General features: G+C 37.3%; 15 protein-coding genes across 15 annotated transcripts; 5 read left to right on the top strand and 10 right to left on the bottom strand.

Annotated features, from left to right (window-relative positions):
• Window positions 1-682: 682 nt before the first annotated feature.
• On the bottom strand, window positions 683-2,116 carry FDP41_004596 (uncharacterized protein; the record flags this gene model as incomplete). The annotated part of the gene is made up of 1 exon (XM_044708027.1): window positions 683-2,116. The coding sequence occupies one exon, from the start codon at window positions 2,114-2,116 to the stop codon at window positions 683-685; it is 1,434 nt and encodes a 477-aa protein (XP_044561082.1).
• Window positions 2,117-2,474: 358 nt separating this feature from the next.
• Window positions 2,475-3,563, top strand: FDP41_004595 (uncharacterized protein; the record flags this gene model as incomplete). Its single annotated transcript, XM_044708026.1, has 1 exon — window positions 2,475-3,563. The coding sequence occupies one exon, from the start codon at window positions 2,475-2,477 to the stop codon at window positions 3,561-3,563; it is 1,089 nt and encodes a 362-aa protein (XP_044561081.1).
• Window positions 3,564-3,565: 2 nt separating this feature from the next.
• On the bottom strand, window positions 3,566-6,124 carry FDP41_004594 (uncharacterized protein; the record flags this gene model as incomplete). Its single annotated transcript, XM_044708025.1, has 1 exon — window positions 3,566-6,124. The coding sequence occupies one exon, from the start codon at window positions 6,122-6,124 to the stop codon at window positions 3,566-3,568; it is 2,559 nt and encodes an 852-aa protein (XP_044561080.1).
• Window positions 6,125-6,654: 530 nt separating this feature from the next.
• FDP41_004593 (uncharacterized protein) lies at window positions 6,655-8,235 on the bottom strand (the record flags this gene model as incomplete). Its single annotated transcript, XM_044708024.1, has 1 exon — window positions 6,655-8,235. One exon carries the CDS (start codon window positions 8,233-8,235, stop codon window positions 6,655-6,657), a length of 1,581 nt encoding a protein of 526 aa, XP_044561079.1.
• Window positions 8,236-8,336: 101 nt separating this feature from the next.
• Window positions 8,337-9,450, bottom strand: FDP41_004592 (uncharacterized protein; the record flags this gene model as incomplete). The annotated part of the gene is made up of 3 exons (XM_044708023.1): window positions 8,337-8,871; window positions 8,926-9,322; window positions 9,372-9,450. 3 exons carry the CDS (start codon window positions 9,448-9,450, stop codon window positions 8,337-8,339), a joined length of 1,011 nt encoding a protein of 336 aa, XP_044561078.1.
• Window positions 9,451-9,877: 427 nt separating this feature from the next.
• FDP41_004591 (uncharacterized protein) lies at window positions 9,878-11,079 on the top strand (the record flags this gene model as incomplete). The annotated part of the gene is made up of 2 exons (XM_044708022.1): window positions 9,878-10,031; window positions 10,220-11,079. The coding sequence occupies 2 exons, from the start codon at window positions 9,878-9,880 to the stop codon at window positions 11,077-11,079; spliced, it is 1,014 nt and encodes a 337-aa protein (XP_044561077.1).
• Window positions 11,080-11,170: 91 nt separating this feature from the next.
• On the bottom strand, window positions 11,171-14,413 carry FDP41_004590 (uncharacterized protein; the record flags this gene model as incomplete). The annotated part of the gene is made up of 1 exon (XM_044708021.1): window positions 11,171-14,413. The coding sequence occupies one exon, from the start codon at window positions 14,411-14,413 to the stop codon at window positions 11,171-11,173; it is 3,243 nt and encodes a 1,080-aa protein (XP_044561076.1).
• A 17-nt stretch (window positions 14,414-14,430) lies between these two features.
• On the bottom strand, window positions 14,431-15,027 carry FDP41_004589 (uncharacterized protein; the record flags this gene model as incomplete). The annotated part of the gene is made up of 2 exons (XM_044708019.1): window positions 14,431-14,591; window positions 14,772-15,027. 2 exons carry the CDS (start codon window positions 15,025-15,027, stop codon window positions 14,431-14,433), a joined length of 417 nt encoding a protein of 138 aa, XP_044561075.1.
• Window positions 15,028-15,666: 639 nt separating this feature from the next.
• On the bottom strand, window positions 15,667-16,527 carry FDP41_004588 (uncharacterized protein; the record flags this gene model as incomplete). The annotated part of the gene is made up of 2 exons (XM_044708018.1): window positions 15,667-15,978; window positions 16,069-16,527. The coding sequence occupies 2 exons, from the start codon at window positions 16,525-16,527 to the stop codon at window positions 15,667-15,669; spliced, it is 771 nt and encodes a 256-aa protein (XP_044561074.1).
• An 833-nt stretch (window positions 16,528-17,360) lies between these two features.
• Window positions 17,361-19,632, top strand: FDP41_004587 (uncharacterized protein; the record flags this gene model as incomplete). The annotated part of the gene is made up of 2 exons (XM_044708017.1): window positions 17,361-18,083; window positions 18,343-19,632. 2 exons carry the CDS (start codon window positions 17,361-17,363, stop codon window positions 19,630-19,632), a joined length of 2,013 nt encoding a protein of 670 aa, XP_044561073.1.
• Window positions 19,633-19,932: 300 nt separating this feature from the next.
• On the top strand, window positions 19,933-20,966 carry FDP41_004586 (uncharacterized protein; the record flags this gene model as incomplete). Its single annotated transcript, XM_044708016.1, has 2 exons — window positions 19,933-20,537; window positions 20,669-20,966. The coding sequence occupies 2 exons, from the start codon at window positions 19,933-19,935 to the stop codon at window positions 20,964-20,966; spliced, it is 903 nt and encodes a 300-aa protein (XP_044561072.1).
• Window positions 20,967-21,113: 147 nt separating this feature from the next.
• Window positions 21,114-21,860, top strand: FDP41_004585 (uncharacterized protein; the record flags this gene model as incomplete). Its single annotated transcript, XM_044708015.1, has 2 exons — window positions 21,114-21,432; window positions 21,499-21,860. 2 exons carry the CDS (start codon window positions 21,114-21,116, stop codon window positions 21,858-21,860), a joined length of 681 nt encoding a protein of 226 aa, XP_044561071.1.
• Window positions 21,861-22,269: 409 nt separating this feature from the next.
• FDP41_004584 (uncharacterized protein) lies at window positions 22,270-23,193 on the bottom strand (the record flags this gene model as incomplete). Its single annotated transcript, XM_044708014.1, has 1 exon — window positions 22,270-23,193. One exon carries the CDS (start codon window positions 23,191-23,193, stop codon window positions 22,270-22,272), a length of 924 nt encoding a protein of 307 aa, XP_044561070.1.
• Window positions 23,194-23,470: 277 nt separating this feature from the next.
• FDP41_004583 (uncharacterized protein) lies at window positions 23,471-24,883 on the bottom strand (the record flags this gene model as incomplete). Its single annotated transcript, XM_044708013.1, has 1 exon — window positions 23,471-24,883. The coding sequence occupies one exon, from the start codon at window positions 24,881-24,883 to the stop codon at window positions 23,471-23,473; it is 1,413 nt and encodes a 470-aa protein (XP_044561069.1).
• Window positions 24,884-25,349: 466 nt separating this feature from the next.
• FDP41_004582 (uncharacterized protein) lies at window positions 25,350-25,697 on the bottom strand (the record flags this gene model as incomplete). Its single annotated transcript, XM_044708012.1, has 2 exons — window positions 25,350-25,561; window positions 25,647-25,697. Coding segments are annotated over 2 exons (263 nt in total), but the record flags the coding sequence as incomplete, so codon positions are not given.

Raw genomic sequence — 25,697 nt, 5'->3', positions numbered from 1 at the left:
ACGAGCTACCTTGACAACCAGGTTAACAGAGTTATCAATGTTGTATTGTAGTTTTATGCTTAGTTTTTGAGGAATGGATGGCTGTTCGCTACGGTTGAAGGTTTGATGGGGCCTCATCGAAACACAACAATTACAAGACTCTCATCTTTCCATTTTATTCCTTCTGTTTTCTTTTCACTTTTGACATATTATGGATTATTTCAATAAAAAACCAGAAGAATTCTGACCTTTCCTTATTTTTCAAATTGAAAAATGTTTCATACAAATTAGTCTTCATAAGTAATCCCTTCGCAAATTCAAGTTCCTTTTCTTTATCAAACGTTTTGGCACATTTCTCTTGCCATTCCATAGGATAATGCTTCTTGCTTCTATTTACAGAAGGTATTAAGAGTTGCAGATTTTCCGGACTTGATTCCCCTCCCAATGCAAAAGGGAACTTGTGATCTTTTTCATAAAGATATTCCTTTCCCAAATAAGACACTGGTCCTTGAGGAGTTGCTCGAATAATTAAGCTTAACAGGATCTCCAAATCTGGGTTATCGAAAGACAGCAGTTTTAGCTTGAAAAAAGCCTCTACTTCTGCAAAGATTCCGAACTGTTCTCTTTTTTCATTACGTCGTTTCTCACAACAAAATTTGTAACCAGATCTTAGGTCCTTTAAAAAGGCCTCATTATTATTCTCCTATTGGTGAAGAGTTTCTTCAACATCTGCAACCTGTACTCCACTCTTTTCAAGTAACCTTTCAAACTCTTTTTCTTCTTTTTCAATCAAGAGTTTCTTGATTTCAGAAATATTTTTCTCTTCTAAACTTTTAACTCTGCTTATCCAACATAATAGCACTGCATGCTTGTAGTATTTGCCTCTCAGCTTCATGTGTGATTCTTTATCCATCAAATGTCCCACCTCTTCTTGCATTTTCCACCAAATAGGGAGGTCCTGCTTCTTCTCTTTCTCCTTGTTATGAGGAGCTGTAAAAAAGCCCAAAGGAAAGCTCTTATAATTGCGAAGAGAGAGATGCTTTCCAAAAGTGTCAATCTTCTTTTCCTTCGAAAGTAGTGATTGCCTCATCCTTTCACGAGTTTTCTCTTCCCTCTCTTCAAAAGGAGTACCGTCCTTAAAGATCAAAACACCTTCAAGAAATTCCGTTAGAGCTATTTCACAATTCTTGTGAACAGACTTAACGTTTCTTAATTGGAAATCGATTTTGAAATATCGACACCACCTCAACAGGAGGTAATCATCAATCTGTTTTACAACGTCAAGGGTCGAGTAGTCCATTTGGTCAATTAAAAAATCTGGACGAGATGATGGTTTGATACCTTTCCAGTAATGTTCATAGTTTTCTCTCGACCTCAAGTCCTCGCCATACGACTTTGTCTTCTTGGAAAGGTGTGGTTCATTTGGCTTTGTTTCAGTATGGTGTGGATCCTCTTGAATTGGAGAGGTCAAAGCCTTATATCCTTTCCACAATGCTTTTCTCACCTCACTGGGAGTGTCATGCATCATATCCAAAAAAAGGTATTGTTCTCCATCAAATCCCTCTCTTTCTTTTTTGCCCATAAAAAACTGTTGATCTTCTGGACGGACAATTATTGCATCAGACAGACCGCATTTAAACATCAAGTCAAATCTTCTCCATTGTTTTAAAAGGTATTCCCTATTTGAATCATGACTAAAAACCGATGGACAGTATGGACAGTCTTGAGGGTTGTCCAAAAGTTTTCGTTTTTGTTCCAATGACATCTGTGGGAGAATGAGCAAAGAATCTAAACGTAATTTTCCTGTCAAATACATCTTTTCCAATTCCTCAATGATATCCTTGGGCTTGTCAAGAATACCTTCCCTCGTTATTTGGAACGTGATACCCCCGCTATGGCCTTTCTGTTGATTTGATATTGCGGTAATTGAAGGGATTCCACAATTCTTCAAGAAAAGATTATTCTTGCCAGCGGTCAAGAGAGAACTTGTTGAAAACGATCGACAAGAGTGATGATGGTTTAGAAAGGTGGATGAATCGCTGTGGATGGTCAAAAGAGCTTTCCATTGCATGAAGGAAGACAATGGTTGTCTGCCAAAGAAAAAACAACATCCAAAAGGCATTAATTTCCTTCGCATAGTGATGATGACGATGGTTATGATGTGTCTAAAGTGAAATACAAGGAATATACAAAAAACTCACACTGTTTCTTCTTTTTCCTGATGATCATGTCTTTCTTAAGGTTACTGAGACTCGGTGGTCTCCCTTTGCCATCATCATGGTTGATGTGATGCCTATTCCATTTTTAAACCTTGTATTGTGGATTTATTTCTCTTGTACACCCATCAAGAAAATCACAAAGGGGAGCTTCTGATGGTCCAGCTTTTTTGTCGATTCCCTTAAAAGGGGTGTTCGTCGACCAAAGTTTGGAAAAAATGCTGCCAATTTCCGATGTATGTTTTACAGTACAGTAAAAGAGAGGCGATAATATAAAAAATGGCTTACAAACTCCTGATCACAACTATTGGTGAAAATTTGTACGGAGAGTTAGTGAACAAAAGAGATGTTATTCATCAACATCTTGCATCTACAGCTTTGGACGATATTGAGGTGTCGTCTGGAGATCATCATTTGCTGATCAGATGTTCGGACACAATTTTTGCCGCTGGAAGCAATTTCTTTGGTCAGCTTGCACTTGGCCAATCTGTGAAGCAAGCAGAACTTGGTATTGTTAATTATTTTACTTCCTCCAACATTAAGGTAAAGAAAATTATTTGTAAATACAATCAAACTTTTTTTTTGACCGAAAAGGGAGAGGTTTTTGTGGTCGGCTTTAATGAAGAATGCAATTTAGGATTTAAATCTAAAGGCTGCAACATCTTTGACGTAACCAAGGTTGCAGGATCTGTTGAGGGTAAAATAATAACAAAAATTGGAGTGGGAAGATATCATTGCCTTTTGTTGGATAAAGATCATAGAGTTTATGTTGCTGGTCAACAGGATAAAGGACAACTATTCCTACCAACCAGCCAAAAAAGAACAAGTTTTATCACTGAAAATGAAGGGTTGAGAAAATACTCAATTGACGAGATTGGGTGTGGTCAATTCTTTTCTGTTGCGCTATCCTCATCCCAGCTAAAAATCCTTGTTTGTGGGATGGTGGCAGGATCTAAAAAACCTCTCTTTGAGGAGTATAACTTTAACGAATTAATAGGATTCTCCAAGGATTTTTCCTTTCCATTCATTTCTGTGTCTATTAATTGTTGCAACAACTACTGTGTTATCAGGGCTTTCTGCGAACACAAATTGTTTATTGATGAAGACATTCTTTTGAAATGGGACGGTACTGGGATGTATGAGCTATCTGGTTCTGTTGCCAAGTGCATAAGGGAGCAGATATTAAGAATAACATCAGGATCAAAGGCGGTAGCTTTCGTCACCGATTCTGGAAGAGTGTACTTGCAAGAAGAAGAGTTTTCCGAAAACAAAATTAGTCCCACTTTGGTGTTCGCAACTGTCTCGTATAGCTCTGTTTTGGAGGCTTGCACAGAAAAGGGAGTTGTAATGATAACAAAAACAAGCTAGGATCACTTGTTGGAGAAAGAAGATGTTTCTGAGTTGTACTGCTGCTTAATAAATCTTCTAACTCTGAGCATTTCTTTGAAGGTTTCAACATTACCGAATTGCTTCTCAAACTTTGCCCATCTTTCCCAAAATTTGGCAAAGTGCTCTTGATTTTCTGGGTTACAGAAGGTGGCAGCAAAGCCAAATAAACCTCTACATCGATCTACTTCACCCAGTTTAAGCTCAATAGAGATATATCGCAATGTCAAATCTCGAATAAAGCAATTCGATTGATGAGATGCATCGTTGCTCTCCACCGCTTGATTGAGTGCCAAATCCATAACCTCTCTAGTTTTTGCAGCTCCAAACAACTCACTGACACGCGTGATATACAATTGATACAATTGAAACTGTTCTTGAGAATTGGGAGAAACAGACTTGATAGCTCTATCAAATACTCTAATTGATTTAGAGCTCATTCCAAATGTTTCCTCGAATTTAACATAGAGTAAAAAGAAATCTCTGGCATGGGAGTTCTTTACGACGTAATTTTTCCCTGATTGTTGACCTATTCTTTCTTTTGAATAAAAGGGCATTTGAGACAATGCTTGTTCGAATAAATCTCTTGTTCTTTCTAGTTTTGTGTGTTGATATCTTGAGATGAATTGAAGCAAATACTGAGTCCAAATAGGATATACTTGTGGATAGTTGAACAGTGATATAGCCCTTTCAAAAGCAGAAAAGGCCTCTTCGAAATATCTGTTTTCAATCAAGAATTGTGTGAAATTGATAACCGTAGCAGGAGTCACAATTTTCATTTCGGTCATTTCATTATAAGCTCTCTTCATTCGTTTGATGTTGTTATTGACACTTTCTTCAAGATCTAAGAACAGGTTCCATACTGACAATGATTTTCTGCATGAGGATTTTAGAGTATCTTCACCGGAATGAATCATCTTTGATAGAATAGATAATGCCTCGTAGTTGTTGCGATTTCTAATTTCCATTTCAACATAATCACACACAACTTTTTCTACATCCATTGTGGAGACAGGATAATCATGATAGTTAATATTATCCAGAAACTTCTTGTACACACTTCTTGCCTGTCCGAGGTCATGCAATTCTATCTCGAAAAACCTTGCATAGCTGTTCCATATGGAGAAAATTTTCCCATGACTCGCATTTTCAGGATTGATATTGGAAATAGCTTCTTCATAGCAAGAAATGATATCATCGGCTTTTTGGTTTGAATCCTTGCTGTTAAATTGTTCTCTATTTTTTATCAACTTTAAACGATTGTGCCATTCATGAATGTTGTTTGGATTTTGCTTTAACTTGACAGAGTTCAGAAGAAATGATCGTCGGTCCATTAAATTTTCGTATTTAGAAATGAGTACCTCTAGGCCAAGCTCTTGTTGATTTTGCCCGTCAAGCCCTTTTTCCAGTAGTTGCATATGAAACTTAATAAGTTCATCAAACATTTTGGCATAAGTGTCAAATATTAAATTAAAATCCTTAACAGTAGAAACGCTCGACATCCCCTTTTCGTATGAACTAATGGCAGCATCAAATTTTCCATGCTGAATATAATACTGTGCTAATGTTGTCCACAACTTTCCAATTTCGCTGGGATATCGTTTTGTTCCGGACACAAGAACAGACTCAATAGCGGAATGAGGGATATTGATTCGTTGTGCCTGTTCAGAAATAAGAGAGCAAAATTGGTTCCAAACATGTAGCGGTGAATGCTCTTTTAAATAGCAAGATGCCACTTTGTCTATTGCAATACCAACATGCAACATGGGATGGCCAAAATTGCGTCCATCAGAAGAAGAATAGGCAAGAATTCCCATGAGTAATTCACACATCTCGGAATAATAGCCAGATTTTGACAAATATTCCAAGTATTTGCCTATGAATGATGGGTCGAGCTTTAAATACCTTTTCAGCAATCTACATCCTGTTTCTTTCGGAACTTTCGCTTGTTCGTTCAAGATCCATTCCCAAACAATAAACTTCCAAACAATGTCGTGTTGAGAGACAGGAAGAGCCTGAAGAGCTCTGTTCATTATCAGCCGAACCAGAGTGATCGTTGGTTGTGTTCTTACAACAAATTTTAAATATTTTAACCAAATTGTAGGCATTTTGTGCATGGTGATCAAGCAATTTTCGAAAACTTGATTGACGCTCTCAATTATTCCCAGCGATGACATCGAGAAAGGATTGGAATTGAGAATGGCCGATCTTGAGTAATTGTTGTTGTTGTTATGTAAATCGCCATCAGAAGCTGGAAATGAATATTTTATGGTGTCCAGTCTGGTTATCGGGTGTAAGTATTCACATTGTGCTATTCGGATATCAAGATACATGTTCCATAACTTGTAACTTCCTGGTAAGCAGGAAAGTACACGCTCAAATATTGCGTTAATAATATTGTTGTAGCTAGTATGATTATTTTGATGTATTTGTTTGTACTGGATGTATGCCAACCAGGTTTTCAAGAAGAAAGGGTTGGCTGCTATCTTTTCTTCGAATTCGTAGTCTACTGTTGAGAAAACAAAGAACAATGGGTCGAGCATTTTTTTATTTGGTGATTTTTTTGAAACACAAACAAAGAAGATGAATTAGTTCTTCAGCCTATCGAAAAATAAAAATTGAAAGGGTTACAATCATTTATTAAGCAGCCTATAGGCTCGCCGTGCAAATATTGAATTTTGGTTTTCGGGAGGAGCACCAGTTGAATTAGAAGCTGAGTGGCAAATAATAGTACAGTCCCTAATTCAGTGAGGATTTTTAATCTCAGACCCACAATAAATTTGTTTTAGGAAAAGCAATGATGGAACCTTGTTGCAAATCACCAACTGTCTTAAATTCAGATGTCACGACTGATGATGGTAAGAGCAAATTTTTCTTGCATCGTGATCAAACTCGTCTGTTGTAATACGTACATCAGTTGATTTGGTTTCTCCATTTTGTGGAAAATTTTATGCAAAAATTGGCCCTTTAGAAAACCACTTAGAGACCCGTTTGGAAACATAATTTGAAATGATCTGAAAATCTCGGGATAATATAGTAATGTACGAAGTTTAGCATTTATCCAATTAAAACATCATCTAATGCTTCGCATATTTCGGGGTGCTGTTGCTAAAACGGATTGGTGCTCGGATGGCGTTAATTTATCAGCGTGCATGATAGGACTAAAAACTTTCCAAAATCTTAATGTTTCATCTCCAGCTGCACTGACAATGGTTGTTCCATCAGGACTTTGAGCCATATGAAGCACTCTGCTTTTGTGTCCTGTTAATTCAGCTACTTTTACAAGTGATGGATACTTCCAAACACAAAGCTGATTTTGAGAAAAGCCGTGTGAAGAAATAATTTCACGATCACTTTTGGACCAAATCAATGAACAAACTTGTGAATTAGTATCTATCGTGTTAAGTAAGGTACCTGTTTGGGTGTTCCAAAACATCATCTTTCTGTCACTGGTTCCTCCTCCAGAAGCTAAAAGATTCGCTTGCCAAGGACACCAGGCTAAAGCTTTTACAGCAGCTACATGTTCTCTTAATGAGAATTTAGGCATGATTTCGCTTTGTGTCAGCAAGAGAGACTTGTCCCAAATATTGAGGATATTGTCATTGGCTCCAGAAGCGAGTTGATTACCATCGTGTGACCACTTCAGTCCACAAACTTCAAAATCTTGATGGATGCTCTGAGTAGTGATTAAATGTTTCGCTTGTCTCACATCATGATTAAGTATTTTGCCATCCTTTCCTCCACTTGACAAGATGAATGTATTCCAAGCCAATGAGCATACTCGTTGTGTATGACCTTTCATAGTTCTAATTTGTTTGCTTCTGTTAACATCCCATATTTGTACATCGTTGTAGTTGGTTCCTATCGCTAAATAAGTTCCATCTTCTACCCATGAAACGCTGGTAATATAGTTGTCTTGCTGAGAACAAGACATTAATTTGTTAATGTCTCCGGTCTCGCCATTCCACAAATACACACTTTCACAAAGAGCTACTGCCAATACATTATTTGAGTTCCAATCCAATAAATTTAAATAATAATCATCTATCATTTGGGGAGCATCTAGCACCTTTTCAGGAGTTTGAGGAATGTGTCTGGACACCACTTGCTTTCTTGCATTATTTTGACAAGCTCCACCATTACCAGGAAATATTTTGTTTTGAGAATAAAGAACTCGTAAATTATTGTGCCAGTCCGAGGGAGCTTTGGGAGCCTTCTCCGTTAATGCTAAAATCTTGGCGTCTTTCACCTTTTTACCATCAAAAAGACGTTGTTCTAAAATTCTGTTGTGCGTATTTTCCTTATCGGAGGAAGAAGAGGAATCGAATGAGCCTCCACCACAATCACCACCATCATCATCTTCCATACAATTCATTAAATTAAATTTACAAATATCCATATCTTGAGATGTTCTTCTGGATGGTATAAATCTTTGATCCAGAGAAGTAGTAGAAGTGGTTGTAGTGGGTCCGGAAGAACACGAGATGTTGTTCATCGTGATGATGACATCCGTCATGACTTGATCCACAGTCGTTGTGGATTGAGGTCGTTGCTTCTGTTTTCGTTTCCATCTCGGTTCATAGACAGAGGATAAGTCCGTGTTCAAGTCTTCATTGTTGATGTCGGTATGATCTTCAAAATTAAAGCCAGACATTGCGTTTGATGACTTTTTTTTAAATTCGTTTGAATGGCGGGGAAAATTTGTGTAACGGTCATCTCTTGCTGGCACCAACTGTTTAGTAATCCCAGTTTTTATTAATCAAAGTTAACCTTAAAAGGTTGGTCATTGAGAGTGAAGGATTGAAGTGTTTTGATGTTTGAGAATCGTATTGAATTGGAAACATTGTGGTTGGAGAGTCGTTCACTTTTCAAATGTAAATCGTTGACGTTTCTGTAGATGCTTAAAATGTTTCGTAAAATTTTTTCATCGAGTAATGGATGGTAGAGTTGTAAAGAATAGCTTCGTTGGTTTGGGTTAGATGGTACTTGCAGTATGACATCATTTCTAAAAATAACAAACAAGCCTTCATCACCTTTCTCAATTTTACATAATTTTCTACAACTTTTCAATAATCTTGTGACAGTCAATTGGCTTATATCGATACATGCAATTTCTAATTTTTCTAAGTGACTTTCAAGGGTTGAAAAAAGATCAGCCAAGTATTTAAAGGAGTTTTCAGTGACCCTTGTTTTTGACAAATTTAAATGCTTAATATTTTGAGGTCTTGGCAATGATTTCATCAATCCAATACAACCATTGTCCGTAATTGATGTGTTTTCTAGCTTTAATCTAGTAATGTTTTGATGAATGTTGCTCATCTCCAAATTTTTGTTAAATGCTTACCGCTCAATTTGTGGAATTTTAGTACAAATTTCTACAATAATATCATCATTTAATTTTACATTGCTCAGATTGATTTCTTTCAGGAATGAGAGCTTTGGAAGAGCAAATATAAGAATATTATTGTTCATATCGTGAACTTTTCCACATAAATCCATAACAATCAAATTAGAAGCATCTATTTTACCATTATTAATGGCGTCCATCAAAGTTTTCAAGAATAAATCAAATTCATATTTTGAAAATGCATGCGAGATTAGTTTCTTTTGGGGCGTAAATAATTCCTCTTCTTGATAATTATGAGGAGGGAATATACTTTGCAATTGTTGTTCAGAAATATCATACGATGCTTCCGATGGGAGTATGTTATTGTCTTTTCGAATATTTTCAAGAATTACAGCTAACGAGAAGAAGTTGTTGCAACTCTCAATGATAATATTATTACTTACGCATAATATGGTTAACGATGGCTTGAGCTCTTGCAGCGGTTCGGGATGAAAGAAAAGTCCTGACCGATGAAGACGACATTTTTCTAATGATTGTTTATTTAATTTCAAACACAACTTGTTGAAAATTGTGTCTAATCAGAACGTTCTGAACACATCATCGTTATCCAAACAATAGATACTAGTCGATCATCATCACCAACTCTATGATGTGCCGAAGTGGGAGTCACGAAACCTTTTCCAACACCCCTTTTTGTTGTTTAAAAAAAAATATCGTTTTGAATATTTTGCGATCTTGATTTCGTCCGAGCAAGAGTGTTGTTGTTATTCCGTATTCTACTCTACTTACACCAAATAATTTATCTCTTTCAAATCGTAACGCCAAATACTCATTGATGATTCAAATTATTGAACAACACCAAACAACCACACGAAAAATAGTATTTGCAGAACTAGACTTAAATTATAATCATCATCAAATATAATTTATTGACTAACGGACAATAAGAATGGAATCTTCACCACAGGAAATTACTACCTCTCAACAACAAGTAGTATTATCGGAACCAATGTCTTTTGGACAATTAATGAAGAATTTTGGCAAAGAGTGTTTGGCAGGAAGCATTGGTGGAATATCGGGAATAATTGTTGGACATCCATTAGGTAAGTATGATGGTGATTTATTATCTCAATGTTCATCTGTTATTAATTTTGTTCTTTGGATGATGAAATAATCCTTCTTTGGTCATTGAAATTGACTCAATTTCTCAAATTTATGAATATTGAAATCTAATATTTCCCAACACCTGCACAACATTCATCATCACCACCACAACCATCAACCACAATAGATACCATCCGTGTAAGGCTTCAAACACAAACAAGTTCCTCAAAATTTGGAGCCATTCACTTTTTGAAAGAGGCTGTTGTCAAGGAAGGAGCTCGTTCTCTCTTTAAGGGACTACTTTCTCCTCTCATTGGAGAAGCCATCAATAATTGTATCTTGTTTGGAGTCTACAATGGATTGCTTCCGAATGTGCTCAAAACACTCCTTGGCTCGAATTTGAGTGAGGAAGAACAGACTATGATTCGTAGAAGCTCTATTCCTATTCAATTTGTGAGTGGTTCATTGGCTGGATTTTGTATTGCTTTTGTGGTTTGTCCAACAGAGCTGATAAAGATTAGACTTCAAACCTCGACCGATCATATCAAAACAAGGTCAACTTCTGGTACTTTGGGAAGAAGAGGATTTGTGGATTGTGCTAAATTTATTTGGAAATATGAAGGAGGTTTAAGGGGAATTTATCATGGTTTTTCGTCGACTCTGATTCGAGAATTGAGTTTTAATGGAGTTTACTTTGCAACCTATGAACAATGCAAAACACGATTTGCTCGATATTTGGCTGTAAAGCAGATGGAAGGAGGAGCAGATGAGGAGCAGATTAAGAAGAAGACTGAAGAAATGCGTTCTGATCCGAGAGTTATTTTGTCCAGTGGAGGATTGGCAGGACTTGGTGCATGGGGCCTTTGTTATCAAACAGACGTAGTGAAAAGTCTCATTCAATCACGATCTCCAGTTGCAGCTGCCAAAGGAGAATACAGTGTCAAGGTGCTTGACGTTTTTAATGAGTGTAGAAAATCTAAATCTTTATTTAAGGGACTAACACCTACCTTGGTCCGTGCAGTTCCAGTGAATGCCGTAACTTTTTGATGGTGGAAGCAATTTCCACATACTTGAACGACCTTTAACTTTGAAGCTTGGGATTTGAACAATCACGACGGGAAAGCAATAAATAATGAGTTTATTCTTTCTTTCCCATTACTACATTTCCAACATCGTCATCATCATTGAATTCATCGTCTTCCTCCATGGTTTTTCTTCTACAAACCATTGCAGCGTCATCGCTTGAGGACGATCCTTCATTGTATCCCTTAATGTATTGAGTAATTTTTTCATATTTAGGCTTGGCACTCTTGAATTTTTTGTGACCTTCCACTTCAATGTCTTTGCTCATGAGTGGCTTCATTGCTGTTTGTAAACTCAGGAATAATTGAGGATAAATAAGTTCTTGATTGGCGAGGAGTGTCTTGATACGTGCTCTTTCTTTTGGAATTTCAAAGCAAGCAGGACAATTTTCATTAATAACTGGCAACTTGTTCTCCCATGCAAACTTCTTTGTCTCACTCTCTCTGACATAAATCAAAGGTCTAATCACACGTAAATCTCCAGCATCAATCGTATAATGAGCTTTCATGGTTCTCATGTAACCATTGTGGAAAATAGACATAATAAAGCTCTCTGCTAAATCGTCACAATGTTGGCCTAAAACTAGCACATTATAACCTTCTCTTCTTGCTGTATTGTACAGAATGCCTCTCTTCATTCTGGCACACCAAGCACAAATCGAGGACGCATTACATTCTTTAGCTCCCTCAATCACTGATTGGGATTCATAGAAATATGGAACTCCTAATTGTTTGCAATAATTAATGAGTGGTGATGGATCATAGGATGCTGTTTGTGGATCTACTGTACATGCACCAAACTCAAATTTTACGCCCAAGTTACTGTATTGGAGTGCATGCAAAACGTGAAGCAATGTGAGAGAATCTTTACCACCCGATAATCCTAACAGCAAACGATCGCCGTCACGAATCATGTCATATTCACGAATTGCTCTCTTGACAGGTCCCATGATGGTTTTAGCATCAACTTTTGGCCACATTTTGTAATGCTTCTTGAGTGCCTCTCTACGTTTCTTGTCATCCTCTTCAGAGAGCTTGATCTCTTTGTTGGTTTCCTGATCAAAAACATTGACAGGTCTGCTAAACATGACTGGGCGTTTTTGAACGTATGGTTTGGCAGTACTTTCCTTTTTCCAATCTCCTCCAAAATCATCTTCTCCAATATCAAGCCCCTCAATGGATGATGCTGGTGCAGTTGGCAATGTTGCAGAGGTTTCGACTTGTTGAACAGTTTCTGTTGGTTGTGACGATGTTAACTCTGATGTATCTGAGAGGGAAGATAAGGATGGGTTAATTTCTGAAGTGAGAGTGGAGTGAATGAGACGGCTCTGGGTGGAGGCAGTTCCGTTGTCCTGAATAGTAGATTGATCTGAAACTGAAAATCCTGTCCATGGCTTCAAATACGAGGGTTTGAAAATTGAATTAATGTCACCTCCTTGTAACTCTTCGACAATTTGCTTAGGAAAAACAAACCATCTCCATTTTTCAGCATGATCAATTTCCTCTTCCTTTGTTGAAAGATTCTCCTTGTTGATAATACTGTTTTCTTTCAATAAATTAGTATTGGTCTTGTTGAGTAGAATTAAATCTTGGTCAACAATTCTGAATTTAGGATTAGAGAATTCCTTAAATGCTTGTTCAGCCATTTCTTCGGCTTGCTTTAAATATTTTTCATACTCCTTGCCTGGAGAAGTAATCTTGTAGCCAATTTCTTGTCTATATTCGAGTTTTCCATTCTTATATGAAATGTTTTGTAACCATCTTCTGGTTGGAAATTTTCTATTTTGATTGTGCAGCCATTCACCTGTTTCTGGATAAAAGTAATAATATGGTAAGAATTTGTATCCGTGCTCTGCTACAAATTTAACAGCTTTTGTAATGTAGACAAAGGTGTCTTCATCCATAAAATAGTTGAAATTCAATCTCACAAATCCAGGTCTCAAAAACTCATAGTCGTCATCTGACAACAACACGTTTTCAAGGTTTTTAGTTTCATTGTACTTGAGACCAAAGAGGAAGTGGGCAAATGGTCCAGCACATGCACAACCAGATCTAGTTTGAATACCAAACAAATCATTCAACAAGATTGACACGAAGGTGGATGGAAGGAATGAGTTATGGTGTCTAATAAGGAAGCTGAAAATTGGAAGACGTGGTGTGATTTGTCCATGGCCAAGAATTACCAAGTTCTTGACAGATTTGAATTCGTTGAAGGCACGATTCGTAAAATCTGTCTCTATTTGAGAAATTAATTGAGTACCGACTGCTTGTCGAAGTTGGAACACAAGACCACATCTAACTGACCCCAAGATTTCTGGTGTACCACCTTCTTCTCTTTCATATGACTTTTTCACATAGTGATGATCCCTGTCGGTCACAAAGAATACTGTACCGCCTCCTGGATTCTCAGGAATCTTATTTTGGAACATGTGCTTTTTGGCAACAAGCACACCTGGTGTTCCAGGTCCACCAACGAATTTATGTGGACTGAAAACAAGAGCATCCTTGTAACATAAAGGCTTGTCCTCATCTGGAATTTCCTCATTAATCTTTCCAAATGTATGATCCAAATTTTCTGTTGAGACTCCTCTTGGATTCATATCCATCTTTACATAGGGAGCTGCAGCAGCATAGTCCCAAACTACATAACCTCCGTATTTGTGCATTAAGATTGAAATCTTATTAACATTAGGTTCTAGAGCACCAGTGACATTAGAAGCGGCTGAGAAGACGCCAATTAATTGCCTCTTTCCATTCTTAAAGTATTGTAACTTCTTTTCTAAATCCTCCAAATCAGTAACTTCGTTTCTTGTAGCAACAGAGCCAGCTGTTGGAACATATAATTTGATTGGAACAATGTGACAACAAGATTCTCTCCACGGAAGAATGTTTGAATGATGTTCCATTGGGCCTACGAATACAACTGGTCTTAATTCATCAATATCAACTCCATTCTCTACGTTGTAATAATCATCATAAAATTGATCATCATCAGAGTTTAAAGATGAACTAGTTTGATGTCGTGGCTGCATGCTATTGTCTGCCAATAAATTATTCTTGATATTGAACTCTCTTTCCCATTTTCTCTTTTCTAAGAGTAAATTCATGTCACCACCCTTTTGTAGACCTAACAAATGAACCAATTTGTTTACAGCACTTGTAGAACCGCTTCCAGTAAATATTAAAACATCTTTCTTTCCGCAATTTAAAGCATTTCTGACTATATAACGAGCCTCATGTCTAAACAATGTGCTTTGAAGACCAGTAATTGAGCTTGTTGTGTGAGTGTTGGCATACATGGTCATGACTTGCTTTTTCATAAACTCTTCCAAAAACTGAGAGACCTTCCCGATGCTGTATAATCACAATAAGTAATTTTTCTATAGCCAAAAGGTGATTTAAAAACTTCATCGTCTCCCATAATTGAATCATGAATGAATTGAATGAGGCTTGTTTTTTGGCGAAGGCTTTCACTATCTGTTGAGGTTGTTGGTGGTAGTAGTGGTCATGTGTTTGTTGAAATCAATTCATGACGACCAATTCAATGGGAGGAGTCATTGGAGTGGTGGGTGATGGTATTGCAGACACAATGTGGTAGTACATGTCAAAAGACACAATTCCAACAATTTGTTATTCGATATCGGAATTATTACTTACCTGTATCACCATTCACCAACATGTTCAATACCTCTTGCTCCGATAATGCCTCTTGTTCCTTCATCTGCTTTTCCTCTTCAATGGCAGTTGTACTCTTTCCTCCAGCCTGTTCATAATGAGAAAGACGAAAGAATTCCCGAGAACGTTTGGCAATCACAGAGTTTTTTTCATTATTACTGTTGCTGTTGTTATTTGTACAAATAACATGATGCTCTCCCTGTTGTTGCTGATTCAAAGCAGGTTGTGATGGAATCATCATCTTCAACAAACGTTGGTCTTCTCCTCTTGAGGGTGATGATGATGAAAAAATAAAACACTAAATGTGAATGAACGTTTTTTTTGAATGTCCACCTCAACAACAACCTCTCTTCGATGAAAGTTTGAAATTGCATGGCGCGTCATGTGTGAGTATTTTGGTGAAGAAAAGCGACCAAATGTAATAAAAGAAAGTTAAAGCACGGAAGTTTAGGATGGAACTATCAGAAACATGTTTTCAATATTCTTATTTTTATTTCTTCTCAGAGTGTCAATGAGAGAACACTGTGTATTGGATGTCACGTCTTAGATGATAGTTCAGGTGATCCATTCCTAATAAATTTTTGTTGGTCATGAATGCTTAGAGAGGAGTTTGTGTATTGAAATACCTCATGAAGTGTCAATAGGTGAATCGGTTGTGGTGAAAAGTCCAAGTCAAGTGTAAAATGCAATGTGAAATTGTGCATGGAAAAGTGGTGGATTGAAAAGAAGAAGGGAAAGGTTTGGGATGAAATGTCAATTCCATCATGATGGAGAGAAGTATTTACAGGAAATTGTTGTTCGCTCGTTTGTTGTTGTCAATCAATTCACGAACGATCCATATGATAAGAATGAATCTATCAAAAGAAATATTCTTCAATTAATCCCCTGTGACTGCAATTTTCAATCCATCCACAACAGTTCCTGAGAATGCTTTTGCGAATACTTTCCTACTTTCTTCCTTTTCCTTTTCTGGGCATGTATATCCAGTGTAATCGAGATCTTTCAGTTTCAGTTCAATTTTTGTAATATAGTCACAATTTAGTGTATCAAATTGTATAGATATCTCCCATTCGAATTTATACTTGCAAATGAGACTGGATTTATCTTCTGAAACGCTGTAAACTTGTTCGATACGCCGTTGTGTGATGACTGGTGTTTTATAGTCCTTTCCAGTGTGAAAATCCAGGAACTTCCGTGTGTTAAAAACCATGTCATTATTGAGTCACATTTCACAACACATGTCACTCATAAGGTGTGAACGTTCATGATGAATACTTACCCACATTCCTCTACAATCCTTAAATTCAATTCCATGATTCTTTAGACATTCTCTCACATGAAACAAAACGGCAATCACAGGACTCTGATTACAACATTTCAATAATTTGATAATTGCATGATTCTCTCCATAATACTTGAGTAAATACTTGTCAAAGGTTGTTGGAATATTCGTATTGACCTCAGTGTCAAATATTTCTTGAGAGGCTCCACCTGTCGATTGAGTACCAATCTCTGAACACAATGCATGCATCAATTCGAACAAAACGATATTAATCTTATCTTTCGCCTTATCCGCTGTGAAATTCTTTTCCTGCATTGTTGCGTCTTGTTTGTTAAATCTGAATAGAGTAAATTTTCGAGCGAGACGAGGAATATCTTTCGAGACTGGAAGAGATTCAAGTTTGTGTTGAGCAACTTTGGTGAGCTCCTCCACCACATTAGCCATATTGACGCTCATTGTGAGAGTGAAAAGTAAGTCGTTAAATTGATATAGGAGGATAACGAGAGTGATTCGATAAATATTGTGGAAAGTGTCGATGAGTTTTTTCTTCTTCAACAACTTCTATTAATGATGAAATTATTTGTGAGTAGTACAACTAGCAGATCAATTCGTTGGAAAGATGTTGGAAACTCTAGAGTTTGATATAACGGTGGAGTTGGATGGCTAAACAATGTTTGACACAATTTTGTAGATACGAATATAAATTCAGAGAGAGAAGAAGAATAACAACGTTGTTCTAGTTGGTTGCTCTTGTCAGAAGATGATGATGATGACAATAGTTGTTTCGGTTCAATTCTTCTCGAGTCTTTGGATTCGGCAACTATTAGTTGAACAAAACAAATCGTTGAATATCTTCTTTTCGAATTGTTGATGAATACAATCAGATTGACCTTGTGGTGTTTCAAGGCCTGTTGATGATGAAGGAAGAAATTTTGTTGTGATGACGGCTGCACTCGCCACAGCAGAAAATAACGTTCGTTTTTTAGACAGATGACATAAAATAAATTTTAGACTTGACGTTTTACATTGTTTCGCTTTTGGTTTGTCCTCGACATAACTGGTCAGTGTTGCCAAAGCAAATACTCGAATCCAACACGACGTTTATTGGTCCTTGCTCATTAACGGTTGTTGTCGTAATGTGATGACGAGTGGTGGCTCTGAGATCGGTCCATTGAACACAACAACAAATAAGAACCTGTTGTCTCTGTGTTCGATTCCAAACCCAATAACAACACAATAATTGAATTTGAATATAAGAACCAGTTGGACGATATCTAGAGAGTGTCATCATGGTTCAATTGTTGTTGTATGGCCTTTCCGATTCGGGGTTATCAACTCTTTTTCATCTCTTTCAACTCATTCCTCATACCACTCCATTGGTGGAGTCATCACCAAGTATTAATCATGGTGATGGTGATGGAAGAGGTGTAACAGTAATGGGATCACATGGCTCAACAACTTTGAAATCTATACCACAAAGTTCAAATGTTTCTTCTTCTCCATCATCATCAAGTCTCCGATCTTCTCCAATGAATATTCCTAATCATCATCGACCATATCAACAACAACAACCACCGACCAATAATGAAGAGGTGAGCACAAGTTCAAAACCTTTCAGTTTTTCGTCCTCCTCCAATTCTCTTCCATCATCATCTTCTTCCGTGGCATCCACCGTTTCCTCCTTTGTAGCATCTCCTTCTTCCGTTCATCTCCATCATCATCAAATCCACAACAACAACAACCACAATAATACCAATGATGACTCCAACAGCCATTATTATTCAACACACACGAACAATCCTTCTCCAGGGCCACCACTCTCTTCATCTTCTCTCACGCGTACTTTTGATTTCTCAACTGCTACTCCCAGCGATCCTTCTGCACCCTCAGCAACCACATCTTCTCGTTCAAAGCCTTTGCCTCGTTTGCCATTGTTTGCTCGGAAACATCCATTGCCACCCGCTCGAAGAAGATCCTCCGACCACTTCTTTCCCATTCACTACTTTCTCATGGTGTTCCTGCATCAACAACAGCAACATCTTCCAACAAAGTATTAGAGTCGGAAATATCAAATGTAAATGTGAGCTCCCTTATCCACAAGATTGAAAGCAACAACCAGACCAACAACAAAGAGAACCTTGGTCCAATTCTCAAGAAGAGAGTAACTCCTAATTCCTTGCAATCAGGAAACAGTGCCACTCCTTTCATCGCATCGGATCAGTATGCATCACCATCGTCTTATTCCTCTTCTAACATTACTGTATTGAAAAGAGAAGACATGCCTTCTCTAATGCTGTTCTTAAGGCTCTACCCTTTGAGTTACTTTCTCAAATATTTGTGTGTTTTCGTGTATTAATTCATGATGCCGAAGCAAAAGGCTATCTCTACAAAACAGAAGAAGAATTTCATCAATTCCTCAAACAATTTACAAATTTAGACAAATTGAAAAACCCATCCCATCCATCGAGCTCTTTATCTCACACCTCAAAGTCCGAAAAACCTTCACTCTATTGCGAATATTGCCATGCCATGGCAACTGAGAAGGCACTCGTGGTCATGAAGGAAGGAAAACTCTCTTGCAAACAACTGAAATGGAGACTCGACAAGACGGAAGACATTTTGTCTCGAATGAAAAAGATTCACCAGCCTCAACAGTTGGTGAGTGCACAACGATTGAGAATTGAGTTTCTCAATGACTGCAAAGAATTGTGGGACAATCATTTGGGTCTTCAACATACCTTCCATTCATATACGTTATTTGCGAGCACTGCTGGCAGTAACAGGTTTCTCTTTCCAAAGGAGGATCAGTATCTACGTGAAGTGGCTTCCCACATTGGAAATGCCTTCTCAGCCTTTCCTTCCATTATGGAATACATGGTGAGTCAATATTTGTTAAAGATGCCATCGAATATGTTTGGCCATGTTGTGGTCAACGATGGAACTTTAGATAATTCTTCTCAATATTTAGGTGAAGATATTGCACATGTTCCACTTCAACTGCCCACTGAAGCCATTGCTCTCATTAACACGATGAACATATCTCCAGTGGTTGTAGAAAACCAATCTATTCAATCTTCCATGACAGATTACAAATTCAAATTCAATTTACCACCACTTTCACAGATTTCTTCGAGTGCCTCACCAAATCCATTGTTGTCGTCCTTATCATCCTCATCGACGATGGCTTCTGATCACACAAGTTGCCAAGACAATCCCTCAGCAACAACAACCATCTTGATCACCCCTCAAGAAACTCCAACCCTACCCAACCAACAACAACAGAGGCCACAAGAAGAACATAAGAAACGATCGTTGGCAGTGTTGTCTTGCTCTTTTACAACAAATGCTCACACAGATTATTTCAAATCTGACTCCACATTACTGTTCTCTGTAAATTCACATTTATATAACGCATTGGCTGGAAATCATAGAGGCTCTGCAACCCAAGAAGTGGTAGCAGCAGTAAGACCTCTTGTTCTCGACAAGATTCAAGAACAAAACCAGTCGTGGAAGAAAAGAAAGAACCACTTTCGAGTCCTCGTCGATTACTTAGTTTCTTAAAGTCTTTAAATGTGACTTCAAGCAGTAGTAACACACAAGCAACTGAACAACATGAACAACCTCCTCCAAAGGTTGTTAAAAATCTCCTCCCAAACAGAAAAACATGATATTTAGCATTATAACAATGGTATGTATTAGGATGAGTGGAATGGCTAAATGTATTGATGTAATTCTTGGATTGTCATAATATTTTGATGAATATATGAATGACATCACAAAAATCATCATGTAGGGAGGTATCAATCCCCAAGTCGTATTCTCTAAAAAGAGTGGATCATATGCTGCTACACATCGAATGCAATGGTCTATGTGGTCAATTTGTGTGACTTTTTCAAAACCATTCAAGTCAAAGACCCTTTCAGCGATACCATGATTGAGAAAAATCGACTTGAATACTCTCTAGAGAAATTTGAGCAATGTGTGAATGGAAAGTACTTTTCAGATATACCCATCTTGTTAGCATTTACATTTGTGGACGTTTTTAAAGAAGCCTTAAAACAATTCCCACTCAATGAAACTCGAAAGAATTCCATCGAGCATTTTGTTCAACAACTCAATCCAGCAGCTCAAGGACAAAAACAAACAGAACCAAAAGTTCCATCCATTCAACACAAGTTTGGAGATTCCACACTCGAAGAGTGGCACACTTGTTGTGAATTTATTATTGAACAATTCATTCATGTAGCCACCTCTCAGGAACGACGAGAAGAAATGAGAAGAAATGTTGTCGTGTTGAATTGCCTAGATGTCAAGAAGAGTACACAAGTATTGGTGAATGAGATTATTCTCAATACTGATATCATGGCTCATCTACAATTCAATGAGCATTATTATGGAACCTCTTCCCAACAGCATCATTCTCGAACGCCGAGCATTCATGAAAAATTCAAAACTCATCCACCAATGTTAGAGATCATGGTCCTCAGAGTGATCGCACGCATTACCGAAGACCACCCTTGTTGATGGATCGAACAACGAATGATAGTACTTCTCCTCACTCGACATATTATGACTATTCTCAATACTATTATCGTAGATGTAAGAATGTTGATCCTCTCTCTATGGTCTCGAGCAATAATCATGAAGCTTCTAAAATTACCAAGCAGAGAAAACGAAAGGAAAAGCATGCAAAGGCCACCGCACGATCGTGGGGATCTATTCCATGGAATAGACAACCATCAGCTTCCTCTCAAAAACAACAGGAGAGTGTAGTGGTCGTGTTGGATGAAGCCTCGGATCGTTCCTCGGAGGATGAAATACAAGTTTTGCCCGAAAATACTGACACTACAGCAAGAAGAAAGAGAAAAAGCAGCAATAACTGTCTTTTGCAATAATCTGTGTTATTGCCATGGCACTAGTGGTGGTGTGCTAGTGCTACTACTATGAGGTTTGTTTGGTTCGAAATTTGTTCGTTTAAATTAAAGGCGTTATGATTTTCAAACTCATAAAAAAAGAGCGGGATTGGCGTCTACAGCGAAAAAATGAGTCAAGTACGATTGCTAAATCCACCCTCATCACCCTCTTCAATGTCGAGAGGAAATCATCAAGTACATAATACAAGTGGATCGGGCATTGATGGCTCTGTTCCACCTTTTGATGAAGAGGAGTTACAAATGTTGTATACATGGGTGGATGAAATACCTCTGAGTCGACCAAAAAAGAATATTGCTCGAGATTTTAGCGATGGAGTATTAATGGCGGAAGTGGTAAAGCATTTCTTTCCGAAGTTGGTGGATCTTCATAATTATGTATCGACTAGTAGTTCAAAGCAAAAAGGATATAATTGGCAAACCTTGGACCGTAAGTTTTTTAGTAATGATTAACCCTGAGCCACGAACTGGAATGTTCAATCCCCAAAAACAACAGAAAAGGTTTTTCAAAAAATTGGTTTTATTGTAGATCCTAGAGAATTTGACGACATGGTAAAATGTAAACCCTTTGCTGCTGAACGAATGTTAAAGAATTTTCAAATCAAAGTTTCACAAATTCAACAGCGAAAACTGGCTCAACAACAAGGATCTAGGGCCTCAAACGGACTAGGTACTCACAACCATTCTGGAGAGAATACAAACACTCAACAGCCGACATCAAACTCGAAAACAAGGAGACCCGCTTCTGCCTCATCGGCTCGTACTCAACGAGCGACACAAAGAGATTACGGTGATGATCAGATGATGGATGCAGTTTCCAATCAAAAGGCTCTGTTCAACCAGTTCCAAACAAAATGAAGGAGACGCAGGACAATATTCAAACACCTAACAACGATTCCATGTACCATAATTCCAATCCGTTAGGAAAATTTTCTACTGAGGATATTGAACTAATACGAGAAAAAGATGCAAAAATTCATGAGCTAGAAGAGACGGTCAAGCTTCTTGAATCAAAAATCAACAAACTTCAACTTCTGATACGTCTAAAAGACTCAAAAATTCAAGCACTAAATAATAAAATTAAAAACTGAGACTTTCTTTAGTCGTGTCTTTGGTGCTCTTTAAAGTTGTTATGCATCATAATCAAATATGTAAAAATAAGATAATTCTTCTCGTCTTTTGTCACTCTTTGTCCTTCTGTGGTGTCATAACTACATGTCACGGATTTCTTCAAATCATTTTCATGTCCAATCGAACGCTGGTAGTATTACTGCTTTAAATACATCCCATTATAATGGGAAAGGGCAGGAAACTTGTTATGGATTAGTTCAATTTCCATGTCTCTGGTCAGAGGCGTCATTCGGCTACTTGTTTCTACCCTATTGCGGACACCCAGCACGTTTTCATCTGCAGTGATAGAGCTAATGGGAGTAATGGGATTAGCTTGTAGCCATAACTCTTGCAATACAGTTCCGCAGCTCTCGCTTAGTAAAACTAATAATTGTGCTAGAGGTGTTTCAATTAAATTTCCAAACAACCCCAAATGTTGCAACTTTCTGCACTTTTGTATCTCCTTGTCATTGAAATCAATGATTTGATTACAACTCAGGGAAAGATATACAAGCTTGTTGCTTGTAGATCCATTGATTGGTAGAGGTAAATGTTTGATGAATGCAATTCTGTTCATTTTCAAGTCCAATTTCTCTAAATAAACACAATTTTCTAATTGAGGATCAATTTCTGAAATTTTGTTGTTTGACAGTAATAATTCCTGTAGATTTACAAGTTCTTTCAAAGGAGGAAATTTTGTTAAATTATTACAACTCAAGTTCAGTTTTCGCAGTCTTTCCGTGAATATAGTTTTTCCCAAAATTCTCACCACATCATTCGAAAAACCCTCAAGATAATTACGAGAAGCATAAAATTCAACAAGTATCATCTTTTCGAAATGACTATCTTTCTCATGTCCTAAATGTTCAATTTCATATTGATTACAATCATCACAAAGATTGTGCAGATAGGTCCCACTCAAGTCCCAACTCATTTCATTTTCCCCAACACATTTCTGAATAATTTTGAATGTATCCCGAGAGTGGCGTGTATGAATACTACCTCCTTCATCATTCTTGAGCTTTTTAGAATTAATTTCCGTGATGAGCGTGCCGACATCTTCCATTCTTGGGAGACTCATTTTTTGGAGCCTTTTTTTGCCAAGCAACCCTCTTATACCTGAAATGGAATATTCCACAACCCAATCAACCTCAACTCTCAAAGAGAACACACAACCACAAATTAATTTCCAACACATTTGGGCGAAGCTCTAACAAAAATTGGAAGATATCATTTTGTAGGATAAAGATCAAAGAGTTTATGTTGAACGCGGATCCACTTGATAAAGGGCAAATTTGCTTTACAAATGTCGAACAACAACTGTAAAGTGTTGAAGAGCATTCTCTCCACAACCAACGTTATTCCATGTCATCAAAGTAGTCATCCTCTTTTTCATAGGTCGTGGTTTCCTCAATAATTTCAGATTCTTGAAGAGCAACCCAACTTGGCCAATATAAAATTGTGAAGAGCCAAACGTACAAACTGTAGAACATAAAGTATGACAAGAACTGAGCAGCGCTGTTCCAATCCTTACTAAAAACGTATAAGAAAATTTCAACAATGGTACCAATGACCATGATGGTTGTGAGGAACCAAATGACCTTACTACGCCAAGCATTACGTTTTGGTAATAGATTCATTCTGTGCTTTTCAATGACTCTCATGAGGTAATAAACCAAAACGAAAATGTAAAGGATCATGAGCAGGACAACAATAATTCCCAATGTTTGATAGGATGTAAGGCCTTGGACAATATTTAAACTATATCCAGGATCTTCTTGCTCTTGAAGTCTGACATATGTGAAAGTCGTAATGACAAAAACAAACAGAATGGAAACAAGCACAATCTTTGGAAGGTAGAACCACAGGAAGGATCGATCCTTTGTGCCACTACTAGTGAATGTGTGAAAACCAGGACCGTAAACATGAGAACACAAAAAGCTCACAATGAATATAATATTAATAAACGAAAATGCCCAGTTGCCTCCAGTGAAAATCAATGCAAAAATAGGATTATTGTAAAGAGTGAGAAAACAAAGTAGTAGACCAATCCATTTCTGTTCAGTAGTCCAATTCACAAAATAGCTTCTCACAATATTTGCAATAATAAATGCAACTGTCAGTGGAGCTGTTATACAAATCATAGAGTATCTCCAACCTAATTCCCAGTTTGCATATGCGTAATTATAACTCTCCATTTCAAAACCAATATATCCTGAATTAATAAGTCCATTATCATACAATTCCTTAGCATTGAGGAAAGACAATCCAATTCGATAATTGGTATATCTAATGTGTGATTCATAGAAAAGAGCAATAGCGACACATTTCTCTGACCCCTCCGTACATATCAAAGATCTTGTGTAAGTACCATTCACAATTCGAGTCCATTCTTCAGAGTAAGAATTTCTTCCAAACAATTGTAAGTAGAAGGCAAGGTCTAATTTCTGGAAACCAAAAGCATTTTGTGATGATTGAACAGTTTGTATCGAAACATTGGATTTCAAATAACAATTAAACGTAATTTCCTGATTCAAGGCAGTATAGTTTTCTGGCGTCTCAACGTAAATTTGTTCTTGTCCATAGAACACGGAACGCATATCTTTGATGTCTGAAACTAGACCCCAATATGGAGCTGTTACAGTATGATTGTTGGTATCAACTTCTATTGATGAGAAATGTAAAACTGCAGGGCCTGCAAATACTCCTACCAAAATAGCAATAATAAAAGTATGGTAGCAATGATGAAAAGAATCAAAACAGCCCACCATGGAAGAATGTCAATGAGAGGCTTGTAAGTACGGGATCGGTCCTCACTCTTGCAAAGTCGAACAATAATCTCTCTTAAACTCATGATTTCTCTAAAGAAATTAGTTTGATGCACCCAAAACAACACATATACTAGTAGTATGTAGACCTCTTATGGAAGTTGTTGATGATCAATCTCACTCGAGAATCCGGATGATGATGACGAGCCGACCGATGTTTTTCTGTGAATATTATTATTCGCTTGATTAAATCCACTGCTATTTATCAATAACAACGTGTTCTTTGAAAGAGAGTTCAGTGATGATAGTGAAGAAAACGGTGATGATGATGGTGGCACTCACTATCAACACGCCGCTGAGAAGAATAGAATTTAATATTTTTTAATGTCTAAATTTGATCGAAAATGGAAGCTAGAAAGAATAAACATCAATTTCTGATCCAATACTAACCACACATACAATAGTACTGTTATTTATTGAGCTTTGGAAGTAGTTTTCCTTGCTTATGCAAAGCTTGAGTATCAGAAAAACCTCCAATGAATTCACTGTTGACCCAAACGGATGGAACTGTTCCCATATTGGTCATCTCTTTCAACACATTTTGATATTCCGAACCATCTTTCATTGTGTCCAACTCTAAAACTTTGTAATCTACACCTAATTCCGAAAAGAGTTTCTTAGCTGTATTCGATGATGAAGAGGTTGAATTCAGTAATTAGTTTTATAAAGCGATCCATCTGATCCGAGAAGATAAACGTTGACTTACCATTCGCACAATAGGGACAGTAGGTTTTCGAGAAGATGACAACTTTGTTTT

The sequence above is a fragment of the Naegleria fowleri genome, assembly GCF_008403515.1.
Source record: "Naegleria fowleri strain ATCC 30894 chromosome Unknown tig38, whole genome shotgun sequence".
Taxonomy (NCBI): domain Eukaryota; phylum Heterolobosea; class Eutetramitea; order Acrasida; family Naegleriidae; genus Naegleria; species Naegleria fowleri.
This window is presented reverse-complemented; position numbering and strand designations above follow the sequence as displayed.